Here is a 13,327-nt window from a genome sequence, read left to right as displayed (position 1 = left end):
GTTAAAAATTACAAAGAAACATTGAGAATCTTTATCAAACCTTAGACTCTCATCTTGAAAGCCCTGAGGTCTTTTAGATTTATCCCCCACAACCCAGCCCAGAGGTTAGCTTTGGAACCTTACCATGCGCCCACATCCCCTCTGCTGTCTTTAGTGTAATCTTTCATTGCAGTAAGCATGGCAGAGTACACCATTCCGATGTTATCTCCGCAAATCACCATAGCAGGATGGCCGTCTGCCTTCACACCAACAGTATTACAAATCCTGAAAACAAAACAAGAACGCTTTCAAAACCTCAGTAAACATTTACCACTGGGACAAGTCTGGAGTAAAACCAAACCAAAGCGATTGAAGAACTAACTGAAGACGTAAAAGGACAAAGGTGGTAGTTTAGCTTTAAAATTATTTGGGTTTGAAAACAACAAAATTTGACTGGCGCGGACATTGAACCAGCGACCTCCAGATTAACGTACAAGCGCTCTACCAACTGAGCTATCCAGCCCTTTATGGCGATTTCCATGTTAGTCAATATTATTGTACGGGGTGCCGGGATCGCACCAAAGTTTACGATACAACCTGGGCCCAATTTCATAGAGCTGCTAAGCACAAAAATTTGCTTAGCATGAAATTTCTTCCTTGATAAAAAATAGGATTACCAGCCAAATGTCCATGTGATTTTCAGGATAAGCAAACAACAGCTGAATACCAGTAACAAGCAATATGCAACAAATGTAAATTTGGTTGGTATACCTGTTTTTACCATGGAAGAAATTTCATGCTAAGCAAATTTTTGTGCTTAGCAGCTCTATGAAATTGGGCCCTGGGAGGCGGCAGCCAGGGGATCATTTTAACCGGTTATTTATTTGTCAGGAGCCATTTGATTGCTTTTGGACTTTTGTGACCGAAACAATACTTTGAGTGGTGGGATGGAAGGGCATAGAGCCTCATGCCCTTCTTCCAGGAACACATGAAGTATCCTACATATGCATACTCCAGCTTGCTTTAAAAAAGTGACATCATTGAGGAGGGTCTATGGGTTCTCTCAGAGCCACCACAAAGAGATTGTTAAATATGTTCAGTTTTCTGATTGCGTATATTTCTTGATGCGTTTGTGAAGTCTTACTTTGCTATTGCAGTCACTGCATCTCTCCTGGACTCAGCAAACTTCTCCACTGCAGGGCTGACTGTGGAGGCCTTGATTAACCCTTGGAAAACCTGAAATGTCCAAAACAACATCAGCAATTATTATTTTGAAAATGTTTTTAATGGACTGATGTTTCGACCTGAGCAGAGTCTTGCTTGAAGGACTTTCAGCCTTTATGGACTCTGATAAAAAATAGGCAAAGGACTCTGGTAAAAATAGATCTTGCTAAGCTAAAACTTCCTGCTTATATGATCTAGCTAGCTAAGTTCATTTGGTTCGATTCTGTATTACTTTAGGTTTCTCATTTCTAATATTGTGCTTCAATCGGGTCCTAATCTTTCCTTTTTTTCATTTGTAGAAAATTTTATTTTATCAATTTATTGTACTTATTTTTTAGCTATTTCCCCCCCCCCCATTTCATCTCGTCTGGTTGGTGTGTCTGCTTACATTTGACAATTGACAGGTTACCAGCCAAAATTTCATGAACTATACATTGTTGCCACTGGTTCCAAATTGTTGGTGTCTGAATTGGCAGCTACTTCATCATTCATTGAAGTATAGGACGTCCTTAGTTTCAGTCGTAGCCGTAGCCGTAGCCGTAGCTGTAGTCTTCTATTTGGATATAACCTTTTGGACATGTTGGATGTTGGCGCATGGTAAGGTTCCAAAGCTATCTCTGGGCTTGGCTGTGGGGGATAAATCTAAAAGAATACAGGGCTTGCCGCTTTGACTACTCTTTGTCCACACCTGGCTGGCGACTAAAACCAACCGTACAGAAATGTTATTTTTACCTTCATGAGTTGCGATTGAATCATGAACTTGGGCTGGCTTCCCAGTGCCATTGCAGCTCCCATCCTCGCCTTCTCTTGACTATTGCTCAATTCATCCAGATACTTCTGTAGAATCTTATCTGCGTCAATTATTAAAAGAACATTACACGAATTGGTCAGGGAAAAAAAATCGTCTAAGATCATAGATTTACATGAAGCTTACATGGTCTAATGATGATGATCGTTGAAAACATCCCTTGAGATATTTCCGTTTGAAATGTCATATTGGAGGAGAAATAAATCAAACTATTTTCCCGTTTGGATTTTAGCGCTTAGTGAGCGTTTGATGAGTTTTTTCCTGTACTTTATTCAGAATTTGGCTTAGGGCGACCTCTGGAGCACCAGTTTGAAAGGGGTGTTCGACGATCTCTTATAAAGAGAAATTACATCTCCATCACCAATGATTCCACTGTAAAATTTCCACAAAGATAGGACTCTTTCAAACTATTGGTTCAAGGTTAACATTGTATTTTTTTTTGTAATATGAGGAGTGGTCTTAAGTGTAAAATAATTTCCTCCGTGGATTTAAAAATAAAAAAAATTTTATGATTATAAAGTGTGTGTACATGTACCTTGTTGGTAGTATTCCACTGATACCGCTGTCAATGCACTGACTGCGGAGCTCTGTACGTCTATCTGTGTATATTGCACACCAACGATGTTGTCATCTAACACTTCCTTCCATACATCTGCACACAACAACACAACAGTTGACATTACTGTCCAGAATGCCTCAACAGTTTGGAAGTAGAAATGGGGAAGTCAGCCTGAAAACTTGTGTTAGCTGTTTACAGTATATATATGGAACCATTTCAACCTTTGAGAAAGACTCTGCATTTATAACATACAGTACATGTGGGTTCTTTTGGTCGGTAAGCAATTTGCAACAGCTAATTTGATTTTCTCAACATTTCCAAAGTTGTGCTCAGCTCGTCTTACGGGATAAAAGTAGGCTCCTTGCCTGGCATGCATTATATTTCATACACACTACGTACAGTGCACTTAGCATAAAGAAAACATGAACATTTGCCCAAGATATTTAGTGTATGCGAGCATTTGACTTACCCTTTTGGGATCTAGTTACAAAATAAAGACTAATTGAATTGAATTGAACTCTCACTACTAATAAAAGAGATAATTTCATGGTGTCACCCCTCAAGGCACATAACATACAGTATTTTCCTGCAAGGTATGTGGGACTACATTTGAATTATGAGATCTACTCCTTTTACATAGCACCATGTAATAGTTTACAAGGTGCTGTGGCGCAATATGCTGCCAACCACGCCTTACCTAAGATATCATCTCCATGGAAGGGCATCTTGGAGAGGGACATCTTCTCAATGAAGTTACAGACAGCCGGCCGAAGAACCTCTCCAGTCAACCCACGAAACATCTTAGCATCCACCATCTACATCCAAACACAAATATTGTTACTGACAGATTAGGAGCGACCTAAGGTTGACCCATATAAATTTTAGTTTCAGACAGGCGAACTTCACATAACATTTACATTGACTCAGCTCATGACAAGATTGACGTCTGAAACCAAGGTGTTCCATTAGAATATGGAACAATCTCCCGGAAGACCTGATCAACTGCACAACTCTTGCTAGCTTTAAGCAGGTTGTACAGTCAGTCCAGCTCCGCTAGGTCAGCCTGAGCTGTTTTTAGCCGCACTCTACGTTCACTGTTCACCCACACCTGCACTGTATATATCCACACCCTCGCATGCACATCACAACCACAGTACGTAATACACCAGATGGTGGACTGTACTTTTACGGAAGAAAAAGAAGAAGAGTCGTTCCGAACGACTGCAACAGTTGATCTTTTAGAATTCTAGCGCATCCACTCGTCCCTAACTGTTTTGGACGTCAAACTTTTACTGTACTTAATTCAGAATTTGGTTTGGTGGGACTCTGGCGCCCTCGTCTGAAACGGGTGTTATACACTCAAACCAAATAATTACTGAATGTCCTTCTATGTCATCCTTACCTTTCTGACTATCTCCTTCAGACCATTGACACTGGAAGCTCCAAGCACATCAGCAATAGAGCTGCAGGAGCAAAGAAAACATAATACAGGGATCAGATTTGCATATTGTAAATTTCGTCCTTCTGATGGGACGTAAAGCCGTTGGTCCCATGTGTTGTGTAACACATGTAAAAGAACCCAGTGCGCTTATCGAAAAGAGAAGGGGTTCGCCCCCGTGTTCCTGGATGTGGCTGCTGTATGCGCCGTAGCACCTTGTAAAACTTTACAAGGTGCTTAATAATTGGGTCTTAAAATTCATCACTGCAATAACCTACAATGTATCTTTCTGTAAGTTTGTATATACTCAGCGCCTTGAGTACCTTGTTTGGTAGATACGTGCACTATATAAGACTTCGATATTATTATTAAAAATTCCTGAGAATGGTTTGTGGGCCCTAATGGTTCACCCTTTTTCTAGATCGGGAACATTCCAAATGTTTCCATTCAGGAGGTATACAGACTCTGCGCATCACAAAAAAGATACAAAACTGTAGGTTCGGACACAATGTCGACTAATTCTTTCTCCCTGTGTTGACTGCTGTTACTTCTTTTAAGAAAACCTGCAGGCTCACAGGTATTGTACAAAAACTTATATCAGGAATTAATCTTAAGAATTCATGTGCCTGATTATGGTAATCAAAAATTATTTGTACAGAATAAAAAAAGGTGGAAAAAAAATATATTTATATCTTTTTCAAATCGATTAACTACAGAGCCAAACCAAATTTTACTAAATTGTTTTGAATGGTTTCTATTGAATATAACATAAACTTTAAAGGCGCTGGACGCTTTTGCTTATTTAAAACAAAACATTATACTCATTTGTTGTATCTAAACACATGCATATAACAACCTGTGAAAATTAAGGCTCGTGATCAATTGGTCATCAAATTTGCAAAAGAATAATGGAAGAAAAAACACCCTTGTTGCATTACTTTGTACGCTTTCAGATGCATAATAAAAGGCTTCAGGCCTGAAGTCTTTTATTATTTAAGTGAGAAATTAAATCTTTCTAAAAAACTACGTTACTTCAGAGGGAGCCGTTCCTCAAAAAGTGTTATGCTATTAATATAAAGGGAGCCGTTTCTCACAATGTTTTATGCTATCAACAGCTCTTCTGTTTTATGCTTTTAATATAAGTTACATCTTTCTCAAAAACTACGTTACTTCAGAGGGAGCCGTTCCTCACAATGTTTTATGCTATTAACAGCTCTTCATTGCTTGTCACCACGTAAGTTTTTATGCTAACAATTATATTTTACTGAGTAATTTTTACTGACCGGCTTTTCTCTTCAGCGTATTTACAGAGTGCATGAGTAACCTCTGCAGCAGCCAGAAGTGCACCATGCCTGGTGTAGATATCTATCCCAGTGGTCAGGGGTATCAGCGACGGAAGGACTGGAGATAAAAAAGGGTTTATTTTCATAGTCTCCTGACAATGACTAGAGCAAGCAAGTCGAAACATTGAAACCAATTAAGAATTGACTCCACGATAGTGAAGTTAATAACCAGAGGTCCACTCGATCCACTAAGTGAAAGAAATAGTCCCGGCCGACTTCCTACCTTCAGCCCAGGTACACGTAGTAGTTAAAAACCAGGACAGTTCGTTTAAGAACTGAGAAGTCTCCCGGATTCTGAAATTTCTACTCCGCGATAGTAGAATATAAAGCGAGACAAGTTCTCTAAAGAACATCATCTACCCAGCAAGTAGATATAAACATGGTGTTACCGCAAACCATATACTTTAATTTCAAAACAATCAAATTAAAAAACAGTTTTTAATACTAACTATTACCAAGTACAGTTGAGTAAAATAGTAATAGTTGAAACCCTTTACTTACTACACCACAGCTGAACATGGGTGATTTAACATGCTCCGCTAATTTTAGTACGTATTTCTTTGTAAATACTGAGATTATGTTTGCACGCAGATAGTGTGTACAACTACAATTAGCTACAAAGTTGTAATTAGTAAATACTACATACACTAGGGGCTTTCCTCAAACCTCGGCTTAGGCTCCGGCTCAGGCTCCGCGTGCTGATGTCTGTGCAATTACGCGCTGAAAATGCAGGTTAAAGGCCGAGCTGCGTACACAGCGCGCAGAGCCTAAGCCTGGGCCGGAGCCCAAGCCGAGGTTTGAGAAAGACCCCCTGTCCATGTAACTCACCTGTTTCAATCATATAGTCTGGTGCTTTTTCTGTCAGCTTGTACAATGCCTGGGATGTCAGCTCCCTCACTGCACTGTAGTATTTGGAATAAATATCAGTTCAATATCTATTCATTAATAGACAGACAGCAGAACAACAACACAGACAGGGATCCTGTGTCCCTCTGGTCACATGAGCAAAGTGACGCAACTTCGGCCAGGTTACGTCATCAAGACAAAATGTTTGGTTTTGGGGGTAGACCATGGTGTTTCTGGTTCACATAGCAAGCACCCTTCAATTACAGGTTTCTTCAGACTTGCAACTACAGTGACTAAGTTCACTTATGAGGCATAGGTGTACTTGGTTTCATTACCAGAAATTTATAATAAAACAAAATAAGAGGAACTAGTTTATCTAATCTGTTAAATTTCAATAAAACAAAACAAAACAAATACAACCAAACTGCTATCATTTCATTACATCTACATGTACATGTACATGTACATCTATCCAGCTACCTTGTCAAAGCCTTTTCATCATCTAGACAAGGGTGTGACTTTTGTTTAGGGAAACCAGTGAAAATATGTAAAAGAAATTCTGTCGAGAATTGTGTGCATGTTTAAACACATGAAAACTATGATTGCACCAATTAAAGGATTTGGGTACTTTTTCAAAATGTCCATAGATTTACATTAAACTTACAGGGTTTGAAGATAATGATGGTGGAAAGCTTCCCTTCAAATATTATTTTCATGACACTGTTTTACTCATTTCCCAAAAACTACTGCACCTCAGCACGTAATATTTTCAGGGAAGCTTTCTACTATCATTATCTTCAAACTGTGTAAGTTAAGTGTAAATCTGTGGACATTGTGTTTTTTTGTCCTACAAAAGTTACATAGACCCTTTAAGGCACTATTCCTTCAAATAAACAAAATATTTCAAGTAACAAAAGTTCAAAATTATTCCACAAATTATTTCATATCAAAAAAAAGATAGGGCCTCTAACTTACCCATCCCAGTGACCGGTCTTGACTTTGGCCAGATGATCAATCAGTGGTATGGTGTACTCTTCAAAGTCAGAGATGTAACAGCTGATGTTGAGATACGTGTTACTTCGGTTACCGACTGCAAAGTAGTCGGCGGTTGTCAGGATATCAATTCCGTGGGGGAACGTGCCTTGACGTCCGACATTCTCCTGGAATGCAGCCTGTGAATTTAAAAAAAAAAAAAAAAAAAGACACATCCATCGTCAAACCAGGGCAACATAGCAAACAAATTGTGCAATTTTTTATAACGGCACCAAATTTGGCGTACAGGTAGACAAATACATTTTGACTTAATCAGATTATCTACATGTAAGTAGGGTTTGAAACCTTGCATGGTGGATATACGATATAGAAAGGTTTGTGGTAATGATAATCTGTAAAGGTTAACATTACATTACATGAGATGATCATTACATGGTGTTGCCGCAAACCTTTCAATATAAACTTAATCTGTCGACACCTTATGGCGATTGCTCCCCATCACTGTGCTCTTTGCAGATCAGAATGAGGATACAATACAAATACAATACCAAAATTCATTGGGGTCTTACAAAGCTGTATCACTGCACTTAAAAAACCCGGTATAATATTGGTAGTTGTCAAAGACCAGTCTTCTAACTTGGTGTGTCTCAACATATGCATAAAATAACAAACCTGTGAAAATTTTGACTCAATTAGTCGTCGAAGTTGCAAGAGAATAATGGAAGAAAAAACACCCTTGTCACACGAAGTTGTGTGCTTTCAGATGCTTGAATTCGAGACCTCAAAATCAAATTCTGAGGTCTCAAAATCAAATTCAAATATTTTAGTGAGAAGTAACTTCTTTCTCGAAAACGAAGCTACTTCAGAGGGAGCCGTTTCTCACAATGTTTTATACTATCAACATCTCTCCATTGATCGCTAACAAGTAAGTTTTTATGCTAACAATTATTTTGAGCAATTACCAATAGTATCCAGTGCCTTTAACAAGCATAATAAAAGAATAGCAAAAATTATAGAGTCAAATAAATGAGTCTTAAGAGCTTTCTGGAAAGCTGCCAATAATGCATGGTGAATGTTATAAGGCCTTTTGTTCAAACTAGTTTGCCTAGCAGCATAGAACCCACGGTCACCAGATAATGTACCAGTGTAGGGGATGATAGGAAGTTTGTTTTCTTGAGCAGACTACAGTCCACTCCTTGCTGGAACATTCCGGATGATGAGTTCTTTGAGGTACAGTGGTGTATGGTTCATGTCACAGATACATTGAAAGACAAATGTGACCAGTTTGAATAGACCGATCCAGTAGGCTCCGCCCACGAAGCACGTGTGAGCAAGAACACGTGTGGCTCTCCAATGCCTTTCTGCACAACTCTGCTGCGCGCGCCAAGGTACGCGCACGCATGATGGACCTTTATTTGTCGGACCTTCGTTGCGTTGTGATTGGTCAATACGCAATGGGGCGGAGCTTAGTGGATCGGCCTATTGGATACGCTGTGATGACGCTGTGATGATGTTATTCATGTATACAGATTCTAACAACCAAATTGTACAGCGATGTTTGTTACTTTGAATTTTTACTCACCGAAGCAGCTCGTCTGCAGTTGACTTCTCGATCGAAGACTGTGGTGATGATGAGAGCCGAGGCCAGATTATTCACATGGTCCTGGATGTCTTTAGGATCGTAGGCTCTAGCAAATGCCCAGCAGACGTAGCAAGCTGCATCTCTCACATGAGCACCTGGCAATAATAGGTACACTAACTATTCATCTAGCAATTTATTTTGGGTCGCCTCAAAGCACTGATTATTTTCTACAACAGGTACATTGTGTTATTTTGAACCAGTCACAAATAGTACATGTGACATGTAATTCTGGCTGGTAACCTTATAACTGTTCACCCAGCCTCGCTACAATGGGCAGCGTGCCAGATCAATACCCTTGTCACTAACCCCTGGGAGGGATGTACTGGGAAACATCGCTGGTTGGCTCAGAAAATTGGTTATGCATTAGATGACAAGTGCCTGCGCGCGTAGTTTTAAGACATTTGTATGCTGATCATGCCCGCGTTTTTTATGACACAAACACGTTTTTTAAAAACAAAAACATTCTTTAGACGAAAGACATGCGTGCGCGCGTAGAAAATTTTGAATAATGAATATGTATGCTCATTAATGGCACATTTAAATTTGACAATTCCAGGGGTTATGATCGAGCAAGGCATGCTGGGAAAAAAAGTTTCTTTTGATTGATTGATTGATTGAAAATTGTTTTGTGCTTAGTTACTTTTTGTGCATAAGCAGCTTTTAAAAATGGTCCCTGCAGGACACGACCCACACTATGTATGGCAAGACAAACAAGAAAACACACAGACATGCTTGATTGTACTTCTTGATCAAAGATCATGGTGATAAAGAGATGATAAAAATAACTCTATTTATAACGTGCCTTTATTCAAAGGATACAAAGCGACAAGTATTTTAACAGCAAGGCGAGAGGGACGAAGTTTGAATTATGAGACCTAATCCTTAGCACCAGGTAATGGTTTACAAGATGCTGTGGTGCATTATGCTGCCAATCCAGCCAGGAACACCGGTGTGAACCCCTTCTCTTTTTGAAAGTGCACTGGGTTCTTTCACATGCGTTACACAACACATGGGACCAACAGCTTTACGTCCCATCCGAAGGATGAAGCAATGGAAAACGGTTTGGTAAAGGACACAAGTGTCATGCCTGGGGGATTTCGAACCACACACTGCTGATCAGAAACACCAGATGACGTCTTGAGGATCTGTTACCTGACAACACTTGTATATACCCTGAAAATTGTAGTTACCAAATAACTCTAGAAACAAATCCATGTCTAACTTACCAACACTGTACGACCCCCTCTTCTCATCATAGGCGAGAGCCTTCAAGACGACAGGCACAACTGCAGAGAAAATAACCATCAAGTAAGACAGCGAGTTTACCAAACTTCTTTGACTTCATTCTTTAAATTTAAATTAGTATGCATTGAAATACAATTTTTGTTTAGCTTTACCATAACGCTCTTCAATTAACAGGGATTACTAATCATTTCATTTTTAAAGAAAAGTTCAATCTTTTTTTTTCCACCTGTAAATCATAAAATACACTTGTTTGCTTTTATTTGATTGCTGAAATCAAACTACAGCAACAGTCTGTTAAGTGTTTTTCTTTTACTGGCTTTAATTTTACTAACTTTGATTTTTTTTTTTTCAGATGGAAATATTTCTCCGCAGGATTTGCATTTGAATAAACTTAGTGCACTATAATCAGTGCACTACTAAAATTTGTTTTCCTTTATTTCCCTTTTTTTTTTTGTTCTATTTTTTGGGGGGTGTGATTTTTACACATCAGCTATTTTAGCTTTAAAAAGTGGTTGTTTCATTTTTGGTTTATAAACCACAAAAACAAATACAGTTCTTGATAAAAAAGTTAAAACCAAAATCAAAACAATTCAAGGTACTGTAGGGAGGGGCAGCATCGGGTACCCACCTTCTGGTAACCTTTCTGGGAGGAGTAACCCACGTCGTCCAAGCTCAGCTAAAGCAAGACATCCACCGTGCCACGCCCCATCAGACTCACGCAAACTAAATCAAGACATTAACATTTAAGGTGAAATACACTATTGTGTTTGGGAAGAAACAACCCACAAAACACAATGTCCACAGATTTACAATAAACTCACACAGTTTGAAGAAAATGATAGTTTACCAGCTGAGGTGCCGTAGTTTTTGAGAAATGAGCAGAACAATGTCCCAAAAATACGTTTCACACTCTAAATTAATTTTCGTCTCCTGAGACGAAAAATTATGTTTGTGACTTGTTTTACTCATTTCTCAAAAACTACAGAAGCTTTCTACTATATTATCTTCAAACTGCGTAAGTTTAATGTAAATCTGTGAACATTGTGTTTTGTGTGCTGCAAAAAGTACCCAGACCCTTTAGCACTAACCCATAGTACATTGTCTAGTAAAAACTGCAAACTGGTGTTTTAAAATCTGGGCAACTCAAAGTTCCTGGAGCAAGTAAAGAGCACAGTTTACAAGCCCAGCGGGCTACTTTACAAAAAGCTTAAGTGCAAAGCCTGTCGAGTTCTGACTTACCTGAAGAGCTCCAACATGGAACCGGTCACTTCATCAGCCAACTCCCTCGGCAACCTTCCAGTCATTCTACCAATACTGTACAAAGAAAAAACAAATCGCTGTTGTATCTCTTTGACGTCTGGCCAAGTTTGTTAATAAAGGTTTGGACATTTTCGGAATGTCCACCATCTCCAAAACATCTTTTTAATGTTAAACAGTTTTCGGTTGGTATCATAATTTAAAAAAAACTTGAACAAAGTGCCATCTATGAGAACGATCCACAGGTGACTTCTGCAGATAGATACAACACATCTTAAACAATATTTGTAAACAATATTTTTATCATAAACTACACAATGCCGATATGTATATATTCGGTTTGGTGTAACACCATGTGTATATCTATTTGGCTGTGTAGATTTTGTTCTTTGGGAAAAAGGTATTGCTTTCTATTCTACTGTCGCCGAGTAGACTTCAGAATTCAGGAGACAATTTAGGTCTTAAAAGAACCATCCTGCTTTTTATCTACAATGTACTACCCGCGCAGAAGGTAGGAAAACGGCCGGGACTACAACTTACCCTAAGTGGATCGAGGGGACTTCTCATTATTAACTTCACTGCGGCAGAGTGAGTTTTTAATTGGTTTCCATCATATACACATTGTGTTACTGAAAACCAAATATACATCAATTCATGTACCTCACCATGCAATGCCTCAAAAACTACAATCTGCAGATACTCTGATCAGGTACCCTGCATACAACGGTGAAAGTGGCAGTTCTAATTCTCAAATCATAAAGGGACCAGACCATCTTTTCCTTCCAGTCTCATTTTGGTTTCACTGGGTCAAATAGAATATACACAAGATGGCCCCCCCCACACATCAGCCACACCAAATAAAATTACCATTTCCCCAAATCCAAAAATTTCCATTGATGTTACCTTTATTTTACCCAAACATTAATTGGTATGCGTTTACATTATGCTAAACAAAAGACCATTGTTCTTACCCTTTTGCTGCAGACCATCTCACTATTGTGTCTTTGTCCCTCAAACCAACGAGAAGTTGCTCTAGAAAATGAAAGCAAAAGAGTTTGGAGTTTGAGTAACGCAATATTAAAATGTTGCGCTGGGTGGTCTAGTGGCAAGACATCTGCTGTAGCAATGCAACGGTTGTGGGTTTGAATCCGACCCGAGTGATTTGCCATGGATAGACTCGAAATACTCGTGATAGACTTGGGATAGTACTGAGTATACAGTGCTTAGTAAACATCGGTTTAAGGGTTAACAACAATTTATTCAGTATTAGTAGGAGAGACTGCGAAAGTCTCTGGTGTTGGAAATGTGGGGTTTTATTTCCTTAATACATCTTAGCTATGTATCTTTGAATACATGCGAGACTTGCCCAAGTCTATTTTAAAATTGCAAACATCATGCAAAAGGAGAGCCTTGCTCTGGAACGCTAAACCTAAATAACACCACACATGTGCCAACAACAATAAATAATGCTCAGCCCAGCAAACAGTCCCCACAAACACGCAGGCCACATCTTCCCTAAAGCCCAGCCCACAACCTATAGACCGATCAATTAAGCTCCGCCCCATTGCTTATTTACCAATCACAACCCATTGCGCAACCAAAAGTCCAACAAATAAAGTCTGACATGCGTACACATATACTTGGTGCATGTGGCAGAGTTGTGCAGAATGGCATTGGAGAGGCTCACGTGTTCTTGCTCACACGTGTGCCGTGGGTGGAGCCTAATGCATCGTACTATTCCTTACCGATTACATCTTCTATTTCCTCTGGTATATCATAATCACCATCATCATCTTCCTTAGCAATCTGAGAGCCACCAGTAGCTACAGCTATGGGAGCCACATCTTGTGCCTTCAGGTTCTCCGCTAAAGATCGACTTCCTCTCTGATATCTGATCAAAAAAGAAAAACTTGTCAAAGTTTACCAAACTGGAATCCAAACAAAAGGAGAACGTTCAATTTTGCAATTTGTCGTGGCTCGGGTCTATGATTGA

At 39.2% G+C, this 13,327-nt stretch overlaps 1 protein-coding gene across 1 annotated transcript in view; it reads right to left on the bottom strand.

Annotated features, from left to right (window-relative positions):
* LOC117292491 (tubulin-specific chaperone D-like) overlaps positions 1 to 13,327 on the bottom strand; it is a 50,107-nt gene that overhangs the window by 27,473 nt on the left and 9,307 nt on the right. The window contains exons 10-24 of the mRNA XM_033774553.1: positions 13,080 to 13,225; positions 12,306 to 12,366; positions 11,317 to 11,391; positions 10,706 to 10,800; positions 10,059 to 10,118; positions 8,773 to 8,927; positions 7,173 to 7,369; positions 6,180 to 6,253; positions 5,292 to 5,409; positions 3,973 to 4,033; positions 3,268 to 3,385; positions 2,547 to 2,663; positions 1,936 to 2,054; positions 1,124 to 1,215; positions 124 to 264 (exon numbers count right to left, since the gene is read on the bottom strand). Of these exons, the coding sequence (XP_033630444.1) occupies positions 124 to 264; positions 1,124 to 1,215; positions 1,936 to 2,054; positions 2,547 to 2,663; positions 3,268 to 3,385; positions 3,973 to 4,033; positions 5,292 to 5,409; positions 6,180 to 6,253; positions 7,173 to 7,369; positions 8,773 to 8,927; positions 10,059 to 10,118; positions 10,706 to 10,800; positions 11,317 to 11,391; positions 12,306 to 12,366; positions 13,080 to 13,225 (1,629 nt within the window). The remainder of the gene's footprint in view (positions 1 to 123; positions 265 to 1,123; positions 1,216 to 1,935; positions 2,055 to 2,546; positions 2,664 to 3,267; positions 3,386 to 3,972; positions 4,034 to 5,291; positions 5,410 to 6,179; positions 6,254 to 7,172; positions 7,370 to 8,772; positions 8,928 to 10,058; positions 10,119 to 10,705; positions 10,801 to 11,316; positions 11,392 to 12,305; positions 12,367 to 13,079; positions 13,226 to 13,327) is intronic.

The sequence above is a fragment of the Asterias rubens genome, chromosome 7 (assembly GCF_902459465.1).
Source record: "Asterias rubens chromosome 7, eAstRub1.3, whole genome shotgun sequence".
Classification (NCBI taxonomy): Eukaryota; Metazoa; Echinodermata; class Asteroidea; order Forcipulatida; family Asteriidae; genus Asterias; species Asterias rubens.
This window is presented reverse-complemented; position numbering and strand designations above follow the sequence as displayed.